At 52.4% G+C, this 17,031-nt stretch overlaps 6 protein-coding genes across 6 annotated transcripts; 3 read left to right on the forward strand and 3 right to left on the reverse strand.

Annotated features, from left to right (window-relative positions):
* Window positions 1-44: 44 nt before the first annotated feature.
* BKA58DRAFT_88143 (glycosyl hydrolase-like protein) lies at window positions 45-2,517 on the reverse strand. Its single transcript, XM_046176100.1, has 2 exons — window positions 1,636-2,517; window positions 45-1,577 (listed from the first exon to the last, which is right to left on the reverse strand). Exons 1-2 carry the CDS (start codon window positions 2,323-2,325, stop codon window positions 282-284), a joined length of 1,986 nt encoding a protein of 661 aa, XP_046028893.1. The 5' UTR covers window positions 2,326-2,517; the 3' UTR covers window positions 45-281.
* On the reverse strand, window positions 2,492-5,731 carry BKA58DRAFT_88173 (kinase-like domain-containing protein). Its single transcript, XM_046176101.1, has 3 exons — window positions 5,461-5,731; window positions 5,326-5,412; window positions 2,492-5,270 (listed from the first exon to the last, which is right to left on the reverse strand). The coding sequence occupies exons 1-3, from the start codon at window positions 5,520-5,522 to the stop codon at window positions 2,711-2,713; spliced, it is 2,709 nt and encodes a 902-aa protein (XP_046028894.1). The 5' UTR covers window positions 5,523-5,731; the 3' UTR covers window positions 2,492-2,710.
* A 32-nt stretch (window positions 5,732-5,763) lies between these two features.
* Window positions 5,764-7,684, forward strand: BKA58DRAFT_88129 (Nse4 C-terminal-domain-containing protein). The gene is made up of 3 exons (XM_046176098.1): window positions 5,764-6,454; window positions 6,506-7,327; window positions 7,376-7,684. The coding sequence occupies exons 1-3, from the start codon at window positions 5,941-5,943 to the stop codon at window positions 7,561-7,563; spliced, it is 1,524 nt and encodes a 507-aa protein (XP_046028895.1). The 5' UTR covers window positions 5,764-5,940; the 3' UTR covers window positions 7,564-7,684.
* Window positions 7,685-10,043: 2,359 nt separating this feature from the next.
* Window positions 10,044-12,300, forward strand: BKA58DRAFT_88224 (major facilitator superfamily domain-containing protein). Its single transcript, XM_046176103.1, has 3 exons — window positions 10,044-10,765; window positions 10,819-11,052; window positions 11,102-12,300. The coding sequence occupies exons 1-3, from the start codon at window positions 10,313-10,315 to the stop codon at window positions 12,218-12,220; spliced, it is 1,806 nt and encodes a 601-aa protein (XP_046028896.1). The 5' UTR covers window positions 10,044-10,312; the 3' UTR covers window positions 12,221-12,300.
* Window positions 12,301-14,696, reverse strand: BKA58DRAFT_88228 (heterokaryon incompatibility protein-domain-containing protein). Its single transcript, XM_046176104.1, has 2 exons — window positions 13,923-14,696; window positions 12,301-13,863 (listed from the first exon to the last, which is right to left on the reverse strand). Exons 1-2 carry the CDS (start codon window positions 14,351-14,353, stop codon window positions 12,381-12,383), a joined length of 1,914 nt encoding a protein of 637 aa, XP_046028897.1. The 5' UTR covers window positions 14,354-14,696; the 3' UTR covers window positions 12,301-12,380.
* Window position 14,697: 1 nt separating this feature from the next.
* Window positions 14,698-16,391, forward strand: BKA58DRAFT_88219 (uncharacterized protein). Its single transcript, XM_046176102.1, has 2 exons — window positions 14,698-15,146; window positions 15,199-16,391. The coding sequence occupies exons 1-2, from the start codon at window positions 14,887-14,889 to the stop codon at window positions 16,142-16,144; spliced, it is 1,206 nt and encodes a 401-aa protein (XP_046028898.1). The 5' UTR covers window positions 14,698-14,886; the 3' UTR covers window positions 16,145-16,391.
* The last annotated feature ends 640 nt before the right edge of the window (window positions 16,392-17,031 follow it).

Consider the following 17,031-nt stretch of genomic DNA (forward strand, 5'->3'; position numbering starts at 1 on the left):
TCACGAGCTTGGAGTGGTGGGGCTTTGAGCGCACGGGCTGCAATCGTCAAGCCATCCTTCGACATGGCAACGACCAGAACCGACACTGAAAAGCAGATTGCGCCTTTGACTCCGACTGGGACTTGGTCTTGATTCGGGCTGGTTATTGAAATGGTCCTTTCTATGATTGCGAAAGCCTCGATGTGACTAGAACCAACAGCGAAGATGATGCACCTTGGACTCCATTGGGTCTGGTCAACGACTAGATTCAAGACATTGAGGATACAACTACTGATAGTATCTTAGACGCGCTCAAACACAGGCATAACCTCCAACGGACTATCCACTTCAACATCCCTCCCCCCATCCCACGTCTCCTCACCCCAAAGGCTCTTCCACTTCTTCCCGCCCTCCAAAGGCGGAAGATAAACCTTCGTCTTCTTTTGCCCCTCTGCCAGCACCGGACAAACCAGATACTTATCCCCGTACATATACTGCTCTTCGACCTCCCAAGACCTGCTATCCTGCGGGAACTCATAGAACAGCGCCCTCATAACCGGCGATCCCTTCTGATGCGCCTCCTCCATAAGCTTCCTCGTATACTCACGTAGGTCTTCGCGGATGCCCATGTACTTTTTGCAGATCTCGTACACGGCGGGCCCGTACGACCATACTTCGTTGTCTGCGCCGCTGCGGCAGGATGGGCTGTCTGCTGTTTTGGGCTGGCGTGGCTCGCGGTCGCCGTGTAAGCGCATGACAGGGCAGAAGGTACCCCATTGGAACCAGCGGACGAAGAGTTCGCGGAAAGCTTCGTCGTCGGGGTTGCCGCCGTGGAAGCCTCCTATGTCGGTTGTCCACCATGGTAGACCCGAGAGACCCATGTTTAGGCCTGCGGCGAGTTGGTTGCGGAATGTGGACCACGAGGAGGAGATGTCGCCGCTCCATACGAGGGCGCCGTAGCGTTGACTGCCGGCCCATGCGCATCGGACTAGGTTGACAATGTTCTTTTGACCTTCTTTCTCCATGCCTTCGTAGAATGCGCGGGAGTATTCTCGGGGATAGATGTTGCCAATTTGTACGTTGGGGCCGAGGTGGTAGCGGTAGTTGTCGAAGTCGTAATGGCGGTATTCGGGCTCTGCTTCGTCGAGCCAGAATACTTTTATGCCTTTTTTGTAGTAGTTCTGCTTGGCTTTGTTCCACACGTACTCCCGTGCAGCCGAGTTGGTTGCGTCGAAATGGATTGTTTGGCCTTGGAAGGTCATGGCTGTTCGTACACCACGTTCAGTCCGGATGAGTAGACCTTTCTCCACCATTTCCTCGTAGTTTTCAGATCGCCGGTCTACAGTTGGCCAGATGGATATCATGAGCTCGATCTTCAGCTCCTCGAGTTCTTTGACCATGGCATCGGGATCGGGCCAGTACTTTGGATCGAACTTCCAGTCTCCTTGCATGGTCCAGTGGAAGAAGTCGATTACGATGAGATCAATAGGGAGATTCCGTTTCCGATACTCTCGTGCGACTTGGAGGAGTTCTTCTTGGGTCTGGTAGCGGAGCTTGCATTGCCAGAAGCCTAGACCGTATTCTGGCATCATTGGTACCTGAAACAGCATATCTTTAGCTTCTTACTTACCTCATGGCATGAACATTGGGACTTACCTTCCCAGTGGCATCGGCATACGACTCGACAATCTGCGCTGGCGTGTCACCAGCCACGACCCAGTAGTCCAAGACTTTGGTCGACAACGCCTCAAAACTCATAACGTTCTTGCCAAATACCACATTTCCGATTGACGGATTGTTCCACAAGAATCCATAACCAAGCGAGGAAACAGCAAAAGGTACGCTAGCTTGAGAGTTCCGATGCGCGAGCTCTAGTTGCGTGCCCTTGATATCAAGGTAGGGTTGCTGGTACTGTCCCATCCCATAAATCTTCTCCTTGGGATCCAGACTCTCAAAGCGGGCAGTAAGCTTGTAGTCACCGCCATGAATGGGCATGAATTCTCGGGCTTCGACTTCTAGAGCGCTGCATTTGGGGTCGACGATGTCACGGCGGTTACGGGCGTATTCTTCTAAAAGAACTTTGCCTTTGGTGTTTGAGATGGTGATCTTGCCTCGCTTGCTGATGGTAGCTTTGACAAGGCCATTGGTCAGGGTTGCTGACTCGCCCTCGCTGGCAATGTCGATGTTGGCTGAAATCTTGGGCTGTTGAAGGAGCGCCCAGTCTTCCTGTGGCATGGTGGGCATTTTGGTGGAACGAACGCGGACTGCGTTTTGGCCCCAGGGCTCGATCCATAGTTGCTCGGCATCGAACGTGAAAACAAGGCGGTTGTCTTTGGAGGTGAACATGATGTATTTGTCGGTGTTGCCGTGTAGACTTCACGGATATGTGTAGCTGCCCCAGACGTGGAGGGGCAGAGACGCGTCTTTTACATTGTAATAGCTCCACGTACGCTTACCGATGCTGCGGGTACTCGCAATTGGGAAACCCGTCATTTGCATTCCTCCGGTGGCACGTTTCGTAAGTGAAGTCATACAACATTCAATGTGTGTGGAGAGGGGCTTCTCCATCGGAGTCTCCACCGGGATACGCGCCGCGTGCTAGCCCTGAACACGTCGATCTGGCGGGGTTAGCCTTGGCATGGAGCACGCCTCACTAATGAACAACGGCATGTGCATGGATTCCTACACTATGCCGACAGCTCCACCTATCTTACTGTATCGTAGTCTGAATTTACTTCCGCCAATAGGTCTGGACAAACTCATGTGCCCAGTCAATGACCCCGGCCTTCCAATCACCCAATGATTCCTCCACGAGCCCTTCCCATTCTCTCGCTGCCTCGTCTTCACCCTTGGCACCGCCGACACCCTTTCCTAGCCACATACGCTCTTGGACCTTTCTCACGCTACCCTCCCTCTCGACCTTGATATCTGGGATGTTGGCTCCCTGCATGAGAGCGAAAAGGTTGAGAATGAGATTTGAAGACTTGCGCAAGGTAGACCATGCTGTGTAGGAATACTCTTTGAAGACGAGATAGTTTGGGTGCTGCACTCCGCCCATGCCTTCAATCATCTCGCGACAAAGCTTCATGGCTGGTGCGAAGGGTTTCGGGTCTCGTCCCAGGATGTATCCAAAGTCTACGTGGAAGAAGGCACCCGATGGAGCGAGCAGGAGATTGTCAAGATGACGATCGCCAACACCCAGAAGGTAGGTTATTACACAGTAGCCAGCGCAGGACTTGATGTAAGTGTCCATTGCCTCCTTCCGGACGCCGAGCGGGGCGCTGTCGTCGGGGTTATTAGCGCGTAGGTAGGCAAGTAGGGAGCCTTTGTGCTTCTGGCACGCCGCTGCAATACTCATCGACGGGACGAATTGGAAGGCGCCTGCGGAGGTGGAAGTAGCTAGAATACGGTAGGGTGTTAGCTTGAGATCCAGATTCTCCTTGCGAAGAAGTCGATCCATCAATGTGATGATTTGAATGACAAGTTGATCCTGCCGTAGGTCATCGCCAGTCTTGAATATGATCGGATATGGATTTGATGTGGTGGTTTTGAAGGATAGTACCATGGGCAATAACGAAGATTTCAAAACATTGCAGTCTTCTGTCGATATCCCAGTGATGTATACAGAAGGATCGAGAGGCAGAGGTAGTGGATCGAAGTTAGTGAGCTCGTTCTTCGGGTCAGCAATCGCCTTCTTGAGACGGGCAAGCTTGGTAGGTCGGTCTCCTCCACCAAAGCGCACGTCTTTTGATATTTTGGCCAAGATGGTGAGGAGCTCGCCTTGACGCTGGAAGGTCTTGCGGGTCTCAACACCTTCAGGCGTCTTCTCCAGCTCAACCATGAAGTCGTATTCGACCTTGGCGAAGAGTTCACGATGTTCTGGCTCCTGGTCGGTGCTGAAGTCGCTGATCTCCACCATGAGATACCAATGTAGGAAGTTGCCCAGTGTGAAGCTGTTGGCTGCGCGAGTAACCAGGAAACGCGCCAGTGACGAATCATCACCTTCGCCTGGTGCTTCATACTTGAGTGCTTGCACCAATTGTAGAAGGTAGAGCTGGAGCTCTTCGTCGTCGGCCTTCTTCAACCGCTCGACAGCGTAGCTTCGTACTACGGGGTGGTCGAAGTGGGGTCCAAGGAGTTCGAGCGCGTCATCGACGTCTATTTCTGCCCATTTATCGAGCAAGGGTGCAGCTTGCCGGGCTTCTCGTGGATTCTTCCAGTTTACGCACTTGACAAACTTGGTCAAGGCCCGCTTGTCACGTAGCAAGAAGTATCGGAACTTCCAGATATCGTCTCGCTCGTGTGATGTGATTTCCTCGAGCGGTCCCTTGGAAAGCAACAGATTGAGCTTATCGCGAACGTGTACGTTGGGCTTGCGGTCGCGGTCGAGTGAATCGGTCTGCTGGCTGCGCATCAACTCACGATGCTTGTCTTCGGCAGGGTTCACTCGTCGGCCGACTTCAGGGTCATAAATTTTGATGAGCCGCCCTGCATCCGCATCGCCGTATCCGATACCGTCGATGTCAATACCCGGCCCAAAGGACACTTCAGGTGGAGGACGCAACCTCACGTCGGCTTCGGCTGGCAATCGCAAGTCTGATACGGGGGGCGGTGGGTATTCGACGTCGGAGAAGACGATGGCGTGGTCGAAACGGGGCAGTTCGATGTCGAGATAGAAGAGTTCCTGGTCTTCGCCGTCTGCGGAGCCGTTCGTTCCATTCGTCTTGGCCTGGCGGTTCAAAGCCGCAGCCTCGGCCTTGAGCGCCTCTTTCCGTATTTGCATCATTTTCTTGTATACCAGACCGTCGAGCCAGTTGTTGGTCGGCAGATCGCCCATCTCCTGCTTCTTCAGCAAGCCTTCCAGCCTCTCCATCTCGGCGACCTGCTCATCTACGGTATCCTCAACCACCTGCGCTTTTCGACTTTTACGCGCCGGCGGTATTACCCACGGCGTTGTAGTGTTGGTCAGGCCATCTGCTGCCTTGAAGCGGTGTATGCGACAGCGTTGCCTGCCCTTGTGGAGCGTGTTGTCGTTGTCGAAGAGAGGTATCGTTGTACCACCGAAGGGCACGGCATGGAGGCTCGAGTGGGTATCTTCGGCGGGCGATAGGTCCCATACTGTGATGGCTATCTGGGCGGAGGCGGGGAGGTTCGCATACGTCACGGGTAGCTGGAGCCATTCGTTCCAGATGCGCGCATTCTTAAAAGACTTGTAGGCGGTTTGGACGGGCACAGTGAGGGGCTTGCTATCCGCCCATATCTGCGCGGTAACATACAGCTCGAAGTTTGGGCTGCACTCTCGTCAGCACTCCACTCTCCTCTCTCACCAGGTGAGAGGCGACCCACTTGATATTTGAAGCTCGGTGCCTAAGGTCCGGCCTCTTCAACAAGACCGAGTACGGGATGGGCTTCTGGTTTCCATCAAGACGATCTCTGCATTACTCAGCATATATCCAGTTGTACGGGAACAAGGTTGCCTACATTCTAACATGTACCGACAACTCGGTCAGGTCGAGAGACGTCGCAAAGTTGAAGGCTTCCATCGTGCGCGGTGGGGAAGCTGGATGCTACGGCATGCCATGGGTGTGAGGCATGTGCAAGTCTAATCGCCTACCAGCACATGACAGGTTTCGAGGTGGCTAGCGGGAACGCCCGTTCATGGCATCGTCTGGCGGGGTGGAGGAGAGACACTTGCACCGGACACTGGATGAAGCCATGCGGGTCAGAAGCTCCACAAGCCGACGCGCATGCAGGGGTCCGCGAATGGAAAGTGCCCTTTCGCGTGCTGCACGGCTTGGCTGACGAGCGCGGTCGCACTTGCAAAGTCGCGCTAGACGGCCGCCTCTGCACATTCGGCAACCGCGTCCCAGGCACAGGACATCGCCCGCATCACCACCACCACCGTTGCCCTGCCATACCCCTCCAACACGCCCTTGTTCCCTTCCACCTTCACGACGCGGGATGGCGCGTCTCAACACACGCCTCTCGGCTACCCCCCAGACACGCGCTTCCACCGTCGACTCTCTTTATCGCGACCCCTCCGTGGCGCCCCGAAACGAGAGCAATGCGCGCACCACGTCCTATTCCGTCCTCAGCCCGACGCGCTCAATCAGCTCGGACAAAGAGAATGAGCAGCCTGAGACACGCGCAAACACCCCGCGGCGAGGCAAGGCTGGCGGCATGCGCAGCGCATCGGTGCGTATGCCGACGCCCGACTCGGGTTCAACAACTGGAAACGGCGGCAAGAGAAGGAGAACCGATAACTACGCAATGGCTCAGTCGCAAATTTACGAGGATGGAAACGACGAGCACGAAGAGGGGGAGGAAGAGGACATGCACCAAGTGGAAACGCCCTCGCAACCCCCACCTGAATCAGATGAGGAAGGCGACCAGAAGTACTACAACCCAAACCAGAACCCCGAGCAGCGGAGGAGACTGCGAGCAAATATGCGCGATAACCATCGCATGCTGGAAGGTAAGTCGAGCAACTTGGTCCTTGTCTCATGAATATCGCTGACCATATCAGATAATCGCGATGACTATGTCAAATCACGCGACAGCGGACTCCTCGATGCTATCAAGACACAAAACAGCCTGTTCGGCAAGGTGCGACAAACCGCTGACGCTACCGTCGACTCCCGCTTCCTCGTCAGCGCCAGCGACCTAGCAGGCAAGAAGCTCAACAACAGCTTAGGCAACTCTGGTGTAGGCATCGATCTGGATCAATTCGTTTCAAAATGCATATACTTTATGAAATCCGGTGGCCACGTCGCAGGCGAGGAAGACGCACCCGCAATACCCGTAGGCGATGACGACGAGGAAGATCCAGATGGGCTCGACTGGGCATTACTAGGCCGGCGAGCATGCTTCCCGTCCAACAGGCGACCGCCAACATCAAGTTTCCTGCTCGGCCCACTCTCAGTTCAGAGGCGCGTTCGTGTAACTCAAAAGAAAGCTCGATCGCAACGGCAACCTCTTGGTCCAGCAACTCGACCCCAGGAGATTCAGACCGGTGACATTCAGCAAAATGAGAGCAACAACTTGACGACTTTGGTCAGAGGTATTAGGTCACGCTTGGCACAGCATATTACAGTTTCACAAACGTTGGTTGAAGAAGAACTCGAGGCAATCTCAGACGATGACTACACTGACGACGCTCAAACCGCCGCCCTTATACGCCACAGAATCGCCATGACCAACGAAAACGAAGCCGCAGTTAGCCTTCTTGATTTCGCAATAAATCCTCATGACTTTGGCCAGACGGTTGAGAACCTTTTCTACATTAGTTTCTTGGTAAAGGAAGGAAATGCCAAGATTGTCAAGGACGCAGATGGACTTCCGCTACTTTGTAAGTCTACGAGTTGAACCGAGTCGTACATATACTAACTACTACTAGTACCCGCAGAACCCAGTGGCGTCTCAGAACACCGAGACAAAGACGTACAAAAACATCAGGCCGTTTTCAGCCTTGACTTCCCTTCTTGGCGGATGTTCATTGACGCATATGACATCACAACACCACTGATACCTCAACGTCAAGTAGAAGAGGCAGCAGTTGGCGCTAACGGCTGGTATAACGGCTAAGCTGTCGTTGCTCAGTTTCGCTTGATATTAGTTCCGCTTCTACGTCACATCGTCAACCTGTCAGCCCAAGAGGGTGACATTTGGTGTTTTGCTCATTTCACAACGTGTCTTCACGAGACATTTTTCCTAAGCGTCGTTCAAACGGGTCAGACATGATATACGATCATACGCGGCACCTGCGCCGCATCCTTTTCTTTTGGTTTTCACATCTTCTTTCGCCTTATCCCAGGCGGCATCTCTTTTTACTCTTTAGTTATAGCACCTGATACCCCAAGATTTCTGTTCGGATTTTCTAGAGGCATCTTTATGTAGTTGGAATCAAAGCATTGCGATTTCAAAAGGAACATATCAAGTTCTGTTGTTATTCTCCATTGTACAGCCTGACTGGTCATGTTATGGTAAGTGTCAAGAGTGAACTCTTGCAGCCGGTGGTTCCTTCGGGGGTATGCTACCGAAGCCCATCCATATTGATATTGATCTTCGTTCATGCATACCAATGGTCGTGCTACTCCAGTAGTCTTCATCCCTATCTGGAAGGCACACACGGCTATACCCTATCTCCATCGCAATACGGAATTTACCATTCTTGACTGCTTCCGCGCCCTCCCGACCCTGTGTCTTGGTATTGTGATGAAAGTCACGATGTGCTTCCTAGTTGCAAGGTGTTGAGTAAGACACTAACCCTTGTGACCGTCAGCTTGTTTCACGACAATCGTATGTAGCGTGGAAGTATTGCTAAGGCCATGCACTCCAACAAAGGCTATCGTGTGAACGCAATCCTGGGGCTCACTAGCTATTCCTTAGCATTCCTAACGAAACCGCTATCGTTTCTGTGACTGATTCCCGCTACACTGGTAGAAACACCTTGCTTGAAGCCATAGCGTTTGACTACATATGCACTTACAATTGAATAGTGATCAGCATAATCTATAAGAGCCAGGCTCGCGAGGCTTGCGTGGTCCGAGTTGCTCGTCGGAGTTAACTCCAGCGGTCGGGTTCAACGCGCCGGCGGGTGTCAACATGCGCAAACAGGAGCGCAAGAAGTCAGCCTGGTGAATCTTCACGGAGGCCAAGCAATCCGGAGCTTCCCAGGCTCAAGTAGTTCTGTTGTACGATCCCCAAGTAGGCAGGTGGTGATCGGCAGGATTAGTTCGCTGGTGGTTGGGTATCGATTTTGCAATTTCAAGCTGGCCCAGATGCAAGTCAGCAAAGGAGATGAGTAATGGCCTTGGCTTCTCTATTCGCCTTTGTCATCAAGCGTTCTTGAAGATGACTGAACGATAGCTTCATTCTGCGACAGGCGGGTTCGGCCCGACATACGGTTCTTAGCGGCCGCACGTCTTGTGGCAGTACTTGTAGGCTAGAGCTTATTTGGCTCGCGAACCCAAACGTTGTTGGTGGAAGTTAGGGATAAGGGGGTTTGGGGGCTCATCTTTGGGTTGGCCTTGGCGACCGTCCGGACGAATACAGTCCCCTCCCTGGTAGATGTCGTGATGCTTGGCGTCCATCTACTCAAAATTCCCAGTGTGCCAGATGTGCATGACCTGGGGATGTTCCAGAACCTCAGCGCTACCTCGCCAACAGTTTCGTTGCCCGACTATGCCACGGTGCTGTTCAATCTCTACCTCTGGGGCCCAGCGCTATCTTCTCTGCATGGTTACGATACACTCGAACATCGTGATGCCGTAAGCATCGAGTTGGGCGCCTTGTCGAAATTGCAAACGCCTGTTCGGCTGATCATTGCACGTGGTGTGGAACCCATGGTCAATAGCGTGCGCCCTCAGCCGGCCAAGCCTTCAACGTTCTCCAGCCTTATCTTACGAAATTCTCCGCCGCACGCATGCGGTCGTTGTACGTATGCTTGATCGACAAGCTTTTCTTGGTTTCATAGGTTTGATGCCTTCGCAGCTGCGGTGAGAAGGATGACGTGGAGCTCGCTTCCCCGGATCTTCGCAGGTATCACACCGAGGAGACTCGGGATCCGTAAACACCGTCAGGCCATGATGTTGTCGTTCGCATGATCACCATCCTCACATATACAGTTACTAGCCACATTTCAAACATAACGATGTTTTAGCCCAGACCTCGGGATTGTTGTTCGCAGACCTTTCCTTGGGGCTCCGAAACGCGTCGATGGACGGCGAATAGCAAGCATCGGTCATTCTCCGGACTTGGTGCACTGGCAGCCGTTGAGTGCCGCTGTCACTCATTCTGAATCAGCACGGCAGGTGAAACGCTATGGTACCGCGGATTCGCCGTAGCCTTGCCCATTCTCTTGGAAGATCACGTTGTTATTTGAGGCCCAACATGAGTCCCCAGGCCATCGGGTTCGTGATAGTCGATTAGACCAATCGGCCGATTCAAGGCATCTCCCGTGCTCGCGCACGCTGCTCGAACAGGTACGAGGATCTGCATCTTGCGCACGAAGCGTTGAAGTTATGCCGATGTGTCCTTGCTCGTCTTTGCTCTCGGTGTGATGCGGTGGCTTTGTCGAGCTTCACATGGGGAGACAGGAGCTTATACTTTCTTTCCAAGCCTCAACTCTAGATGGGATCGACAGTAGTGCGGTCACACCCGCGAACGCCGAAAAGCGCGAGCCTCGAGTATTTGTGGATATAGATCGCAGCGACCGCCACGCTTTCCAGGTTGTCAATCCTTCAGTCGTTTTTCGTTTGTTAGTTCACCCGTCCGTTCACGATCCACTTGTGTGGTGACTCGTGTGGCCAGTCTTTCCTTATCCTCTTTTATCATGGAAATCATGATGTCCGAAACATACTCCAACGGGACGCCTTCCTCGTTGGAAGATCCGCACCCGATGGTGGAGCTGGCTCCACCACTCAACTCTCCTCCAGTCTCAGAACCACATCCTATATACGCACCTCTCACTGGAGATGCATCCGGCAAGAGGCCATCCGTGCCTTCCATTATGGGGTACCGCTCTAGGTCATCGACTCCAGGCACATCAGACCCTTCGAAGCGCGAATCATACAACCTCGCTGGCAGCACTTTCCTCATCACGAACGATGGCAGGACACTCAAACTGCCTATGCCATCAAATTCCAAAGCCGATCCTTTGAACTGGAGCAGATGGAAGACAGCTGGAGCGTTGTTCGCCGTGGCTCTCTACTCTGTTGTCTGTCTCACTGCGGCTCAAGCAGCATCAGTCATACTCAATAGTATCCAAGCAGATTTCCAGGACGAGGTAAGTTGCATTCTAGCTAGCTGGGACGAATACCGCTCACATACTACATCTAGGACATACCCGCTTGGCAGATCAAGGCGTTGGTGACAGGTCCCACCATGCTCATGGGCGTGGGTTGCTTAATGTGGGTACCAGTATCAATCGGGTTGGGTCGTCGACCTACGATCTTGATCGCGACCATGGTCGCACTGGGTGCTATGATATGGGCTGGTCAGGCGAAAACTTTCTGTTCGCTCGTCGCCGCAGTCTGTTTCCTCGGTTTAGCAGAGGGCCTTGCGTTGTCTCTTGTAAGTGTGGTTGCAACTTACCTATCGATTCATCTGCTAATCTAATCAGGCCTTCTTAATGGTCATTGACCTCACATACATCAATCAGAGATCGGTAGCGGTAGCTCTCATGTGGTGCATGGCAGGATGCTTTGGCACTTCTGGCGTTGCACTAGTACCCCTCCTAGCCGACCACGGGAACAACTGGCGTCGATTCTACCACTACTGGACTATTCCTGTCGTCATCTCGCTCGTCGTCACCTTCTTCCTCTACCCGGAAACATACTTCAAGAGGCCGACAGTAGCTTTCAACGGACTCATTCTGTTGCAGAGTGCCACCGAAAAGCTGACGGTCTACGAGGACCGCGAGAAAGACTCCGAGATTTATCGCGACCTCCCCGAGTACCCGCTACGCACCGGGTTTGCGGGCTTCCGTGATCGGGTTGGTCTATCACGCTCACCTTTCGCGTCATGGGCTTCGGCGGGTCGTTGCGTTATCCAAATGGGTTACTGTGCCGTCAACCCACTCATCTTCTGGGTCTTCGTCGCCTCTGCCTTCAACTCGGCAAGCATGATCTTTATCGGCGCAACGTACGCACGCATTCTCGTCGCACCGCCTTACAACATATCACCGGGTCTCGTTGGTACTGTCAACGTCGCATCGGGTGTCGGGGCCCTATGTGGCTTGCCAATCTTCGCCATCCTCTTCGGCAAGGTGCTGAAGCGCCTGTCAAGCCGCAACAAAGGTGTCCTAGAAGCTGAACACTATCTCGTCAGCTACATCCTTCCCGTCATCACCGGCGGTCTAAGCTCTCTCCTCTACGGTCTCGCAGTACAGTATCAGTGGCGTGTGTCTGCTTTCTACTTCGCATACGGCATCAACGGCTTCTCCTTCATAACTATGATGATTGCGAACACGCTTTGGGTTACCGAAGCCTTCCCACGGTGGGCAGCCCCTGCCATCGCTGTTGTTTTTGGAGGTTGTTACTTCCTCACTTGGGCCATGAGCTTTGCGCTCGTGCCGTGGATAGAGTCACATGGTTATGTGTGGGTTGGTATTGAACTCATGATTTTCCAGATTGTGGGTGGGTTGGTTGCTATGCCGGTGGCGTTTTGGGGGAAGAGTACGAGACAGGCCATCGCTGGTAGGTGGGCTGAAGATAGGAGTGGTGCGCTTCGTCCGCTGTGAAGAGGTGGGCTGTTAGAGCAGTAGTTGTGTGTCTCTCTTTACTCAGGGCATGATGTCTTGGGTATGGATGGGTGCGGATAATTTATAATCTTGAAATGCCGCTCAGTGTTACTTCAATGCTCGTTTATCAGTGCACCTTTTTTTCAAGCTAATCTCAACGCTACCAAATGTCGATAGTCATGTACTTCATCGACCATGGTTGCGAGGCCGAGCCACATACAGGGCACTCTTGATCTAGCCCTGCTCTGTGAAGATAGCATTGCCCAAGGAGAATATGATGCGATTTGCCGTCTTTGAATCCACGACGCAAAACAACCGGGACGTCGAGTCCTTCTAGAGCCCATATTGTGTCCCCAGGTTGCACTCTCCTCACTCGTTTGGGTTGCGACGAATTGTGGACTGGTGTAAACAAAACGAACCCAACTGATTGTTGAGTCAGAAACGCCTGCTTCTCTCCACACAGACTCATCATCGCCCGACGCAAAAGCGCGAGTTCTCTCGATTGGTAACCTCGATGTTTGTCAGATGAGGCTCCGTCGCAAGTCATCTCTTCCAAATTCTCGCTACAAGAGTGGCACACCGCAGATTTGAGAAAAGGCGTGTTTGGTGGGTCCACTCGTATCAGCTGTAAGAATTGACTATCCCCCCCAAAAGGGACGTCATATGTGTGCGTAGTGATCTTGTCTAGGCGGTAGCCTCTGATGCGCAAGCAAGGGATCACAGAGAACCTCATAGCGTCAATTTTGATATGTGTTGAGTGGGTGTGATGAGCGCTCGTTTGCCGGTACCATAGCATTGAGTCATCGTGTTGAGAGGTGGGCTTCATCTGGTGATCGTCTTGTGCCGCAAGTGCAGGTATTGATGGCATTCCAGAACCTAACGAAGTATTCGTCGATATCGAATTGGATTGGAATGCTGTAAACTTTCCCATCTGCGATACTGTGAAACTCGGAAGTTCCTTGTCCAAGAACTGACGTACACTCCAATCTGGTACCCAGCTAGGCATTGCGTCAAGTTCCAGAGGCTGATAGGGAGGTACATGCTTCAAAACATCTAGCCGTTTCGTTGTAGATATGAGATAGATTGCAATGTTTGAGTAAAATTCTTCAGTACTCATCGCGTAATTCACTGGAAGAGCCTCTCGAAAGCATGTGGGGAGAAAAACATGCAGGGCGAAGATCTTGTCTCTCGGATCGGTGGCCATACAGCGGCGAGCCCGATGTAACACGTCTAGACAGCCGTGCGCGTCTCTTTGAGTGGCAGGAAGCCAGTGTAAAACACCTGGAGGATCGTGATTGAGCCTCTTGCAGTGTAATATGAGCTCCTGAACCGTACGCGCATCCCAGTAGATAGTCTGATTATCCGTGTGAACAACGACAAGCCTCGCAAGCGATATCTCCTGAATTACCCAGACCCTGTTAAAATATGGGTGTTGCATGAATTCTTGAAACCAGGACTTCTCGATCCTGGGAGCTCCAGTGATGATGCCTCGACATCGTTTGTCTAGGTAAACCAGGAATACCGATATTGTTGCGGGGTCATGACAGCCCAGGTAGACTAGTACTTGGGAGGCTTTCGAATAGATATCAGCCATTAGGCCGACTTGATGGTTTCTCTCTGTCGTGCTCTCTTGATCTATGCATCTAAGATTGTGGTCTAGTCAGCCACTCTATGCTATACAAAGCCTGCACGGGGAACGTACATAGCATCGATCCACAAGACACGATTGCGGTCTCGTCTTCTGAGGCAACGAATGGCTGCTTCACAGTTCTTTGTAATAGCGAGTTTCTTCCCATGACAGACAATCGATTGGGAGAGAGATGCATCACCGTCTGTTGTCGCCCAAGTATAAGAAACCGCCTCGTAAGCTGGAACATCTGCGCCTTTTAGACTGACGTGGACAAGCTCGCATACAATATCGTCCTGCTTTTGTCCTGGATGTACACGCACTAGCCGGACATATTGCTCGCTTTCGCAGTGGAGCGGTTCGTACTTGAAAGGTAGTTCTGAAATAGCTGGCGACGCCGGTTCTGTGATGAGATTGCCGCAAGACAGGCAGCAACGAAACGAATCGAAGGTCTGAATGTCAGTGTGTCGACACGTGCTTGACGTTTCGTCCATCGCATGAGTCATTCCTCTATCCCCTGGGAGAGCCTCCTGCAAAGACAGGCAGTCGATATATGTGCGCTCGTGCCGTCAGATTCATCTGCAAGACGTCGAATGCTAGTCGCTACTCTAGACCCAACGACTGTGAACTTGTTGTAGGTACGCACATCAGCCCTCGCTTCGCTTGCGCGAAGGCTGACATATACAGCCCGAGGCACCATCTCTATCCTAGCTGCGGTCGACGCTTAAAAACACAGTGTAAAAAAGTTGAAACTTTATAGAGAATGAATTGCATGTGACTCTGAGTCTGGCTTTTCGACTGCACACAAAATTGTGCATTGGGGACGTTGCTGTCTGTGCTAACGCGTCTCAACACATCGTCGCACGGGCCTTGCGATCAGCGGAACGCCCTCCGCAACTTAGCCAACCCCACGGTCTTGCACAGCCGCGTAGTAAGACCATTCTGTATTGTGCATATGGTCCTATCGGCTACTGCCTAGCATCATTACCTTTCGAAGATGCAATGAGCACTACAGCTGGGTCTCAATTCGGCCCAGAAGATGCGCCGCCCACCAGAAGCTCATTACAGCTTCACGATACCGTCGATCCACGATGACACGACACTCGATTGCCGCGTATACCATCCAGATGCCCTGACCAAGCCGAAAGAGTCGGTCGATATCGCGCAATGGAGGAGGAGGGGTATCGTCATGGCACACCCATACGCGCCAATGGGTGGTAGCTATGACGATCGGGTAGTTAGCATCGTAGTGGAGGAGTTCTTACATGCTGGATGGATGGTGGGCACGTTCAACTTTAGGTACTGTGACATCAGAACTTCACCGTAGCAGTTTGTAGCTAATAATTACTAGAGGTGCTCACGGGTCCAAGGGACGTACTAGCTGGTCTGGAAGACCTGAACTAGACGACTATACATCCTTCGCCGCATTCTTCATGCACTACATATCCTGCCTTCGACCGCGTCTTACCTCCGAGCTTACCTTCGTGCCTGATCAGCCGCCGATACTATCCAGTCAAAGCGAACCGGCATCGACGCATGACGATGAGTCTCCCATAGTCATACTAGGAGGCTACTCTTATGGCTCCCTCATCCTTAGACACCTACCGCCCGTACCGACTATACTACAACCTTTTTCTGCTCAAGTGGCGGGTACTGCAGCTGATGAGATAGTTCTGCGCGCTCGCAAGCTAGCAGACCAGAGCAATCTGGAATGGATCAACCTAGCTCGGGATGAAACCAGAGCTAGGGCGAAGAGTAGAGCAGGGAATGAACCGAGACCTCAGGTTACAATGGGTGGGGAAGAGACCAGTCCAGAAAAGCGCAGGAGTAGCAGAGACGTCCGAAGAAGTCTCGAGGGCGGCTCGCGGCTCGAAATCCGAACGAGGTTAAGAAGCCTCAGTCACAGGCGACGGCACGAAAGCCATGAACCGATACAGCAGCCGGGAAAGAATAGCGCGACGACTACAATGCCAGATGTGCGCTATCTGCTCATCTCGCCGTTGACAGCCCCAACCTCTACACTTGCTGCACCGGCATTGATACACAAGTTTTGGAGCAGGTCTAAAAACGACTATCAGGAAGTGATTGGGAAGCATATAACCCTAGCCATCTATGGTGATCAGGATATCTTCGCTTCGTCAAAGAAAATCCGGGACTGGTCAGAACAACTCAAAGCCGAGCCGGCATCACGCTTTACCAGTGTTGAGGTCGCAGGCGCAGGGCACTTTTGGCATGAGAACGGCGTTGAAGTAAGACTAAGATCTGCGCTGAAGGAGTGGGAAGCTGCGATACGATAGCAGAATACAAGATTCTCGAGTTTAGAGTCTTGTTTCCAGCGGGTACATTCTCGTTGGATCAAGTCTGCTTTCTTCTCATCCTCTGACAACGCTTCGTCCATGTCTTCTGCATATATCCACCAGTACTTTCTCGTCCTAGACTGAATACAATGTGTACGGCGCTCTCTTATCGAGCGGGAATCACTATGAAACACTCCATTTGTCTTCCGCTCTGTAGAATACGCACGTGTGATCTCAAGCTTTCCGCCGAGTTTCAGAGACAGCATTGTCGTTGGTAAAAGGCGAGTGACGATGACGTAGCTCCATGAGGTTACACCCCAAATTTTCCAGCGTGCTCAACCGCCACACAGCAACATCAAAGAGCCCTTCCTTGGAAAATTACGATGCTGAAGGCGTCGACAGCGATTTCATGTGATAATTGCGCAACAGTCGGACAAGGTTCTCTTGGGGGAACAGCTCCGATGCTACTCTTATCGATCAATATCACCCGTTAACTATTTCGACGCTTTGGGAATTGGAGAACATTGGTTGAACGCGTGTTTTGCTTGGAAAGTTCTCCTTCGGTTTCGATGAAACATCCTGATAGCCGCATTGCAGACCTCCTGCTGCGCAGAGTCAGAAAATCCTAGGATAGTTGATAGTCGACGAGAAAGGAAAACGTTAATGCGAGAGCATGAAGTCGCGACAACGAACCAGAAGTGGTCGACGGCTATCATTCCGGCTCGGCGATAACTATCATGTCGTGTTGACAAGGTGTTGGCCGTTGGTGATGTCTGTTCTCGGTGAGCGTTGCATCGTCACAGTCGGCGCACGTACATAACTAAGACGTGATATCATGCCGTGCCTGACTGATGGAAGTGGCGCTCGTGTTCTCGGCCTGGAAAGCT

This window comes from Alternaria rosae (genome assembly GCF_020736505.1).
Source record: "Alternaria rosae strain MPI-PUGE-AT-0040 chromosome Unknown BKA58scaffold_2, whole genome shotgun sequence".
NCBI classification, from domain to species: domain Eukaryota; kingdom Fungi; phylum Ascomycota; class Dothideomycetes; order Pleosporales; family Pleosporaceae; genus Alternaria; species Alternaria rosae.

What these genes read in the sequence shown, in the direction of transcription:
- BKA58DRAFT_88173 (XM_046176101.1), bottom strand. Translation starts at nt 5,522, where the DNA reads ATGGAAGCCTTCAACTTTGCGACGTCTCTCGACCTGACCGAGTTGTCG. An exon ending in TTGTCGGTACATGTTAGAAT is followed by an intron (nt 5,413 to 5,460) that starts GTAGGCAACCTT and finishes TGAGTAATGCAG; the next exon opens with AGATCGTCTTGATGGAAACC. An exon ending in CACCGAGCTTCAAATATCAA is followed by an intron (nt 5,271 to 5,325) that starts GTGGGTCGCCTC and finishes ACGAGAGTGCAG; the next exon opens with CCCAAACTTCGAGCTGTATG.
- BKA58DRAFT_88129 (XM_046176098.1), top strand. Translation starts at nt 5,941, where the DNA reads ATGGCGCGTCTCAACACACGCCTCTCGGCTACCCCCCAGACACGCGCT. An exon ending in TAACCATCGCATGCTGGAAG is followed by an intron (nt 6,455 to 6,505) that starts GTAAGTCGAGCA and finishes TGACCATATCAG; the next exon opens with ATAATCGCGATGACTATGTC. An exon ending in AGATGGACTTCCGCTACTTT is followed by an intron (nt 7,328 to 7,375) that starts GTAAGTCTACGA and finishes AACTACTACTAG; the next exon opens with TACCCGCAGAACCCAGTGGC.
- BKA58DRAFT_88228 (XM_046176104.1), bottom strand. Translation starts at nt 14,353, where the DNA reads ATGACTCATGCGATGGACGAAACGTCAAGCACGTGTCGACACACTGAC. An exon ending in GTCTTGTGGATCGATGCTAT is followed by an intron (nt 13,864 to 13,922) that starts GTACGTTCCCCG and finishes CCACAATCTTAG; the next exon opens with ATGCATAGATCAAGAGAGCA.
- BKA58DRAFT_88224 (XM_046176103.1), top strand. Translation starts at nt 10,313, where the DNA reads ATGGAAATCATGATGTCCGAAACATACTCCAACGGGACGCCTTCCTCG. An exon ending in AAGCAGATTTCCAGGACGAG is followed by an intron (nt 10,766 to 10,818) that starts GTAAGTTGCATT and finishes TACTACATCTAG; the next exon opens with GACATACCCGCTTGGCAGAT. An exon ending in AGGGCCTTGCGTTGTCTCTT is followed by an intron (nt 11,053 to 11,101) that starts GTAAGTGTGGTT and finishes TAATCTAATCAG; the next exon opens with GCCTTCTTAATGGTCATTGA.
- BKA58DRAFT_88219 (XM_046176102.1), top strand. Translation starts at nt 14,887, where the DNA reads ATGCGCCGCCCACCAGAAGCTCATTACAGCTTCACGATACCGTCGATC. An exon ending in GTGGGCACGTTCAACTTTAG is followed by an intron (nt 15,147 to 15,198) that starts GTACTGTGACAT and finishes AATAATTACTAG; the next exon opens with AGGTGCTCACGGGTCCAAGG.
- BKA58DRAFT_88143 (XM_046176100.1), bottom strand. Translation starts at nt 2,325, where the DNA reads ATGTTCACCTCCAAAGACAACCGCCTTGTTTTCACGTTCGATGCCGAG. An exon ending in ATGCCGATGCCACTGGGAAG is followed by an intron (nt 1,578 to 1,635) that starts GTAAGTCCCAAT and finishes ATGCTGTTTCAG; the next exon opens with GTACCAATGATGCCAGAATA.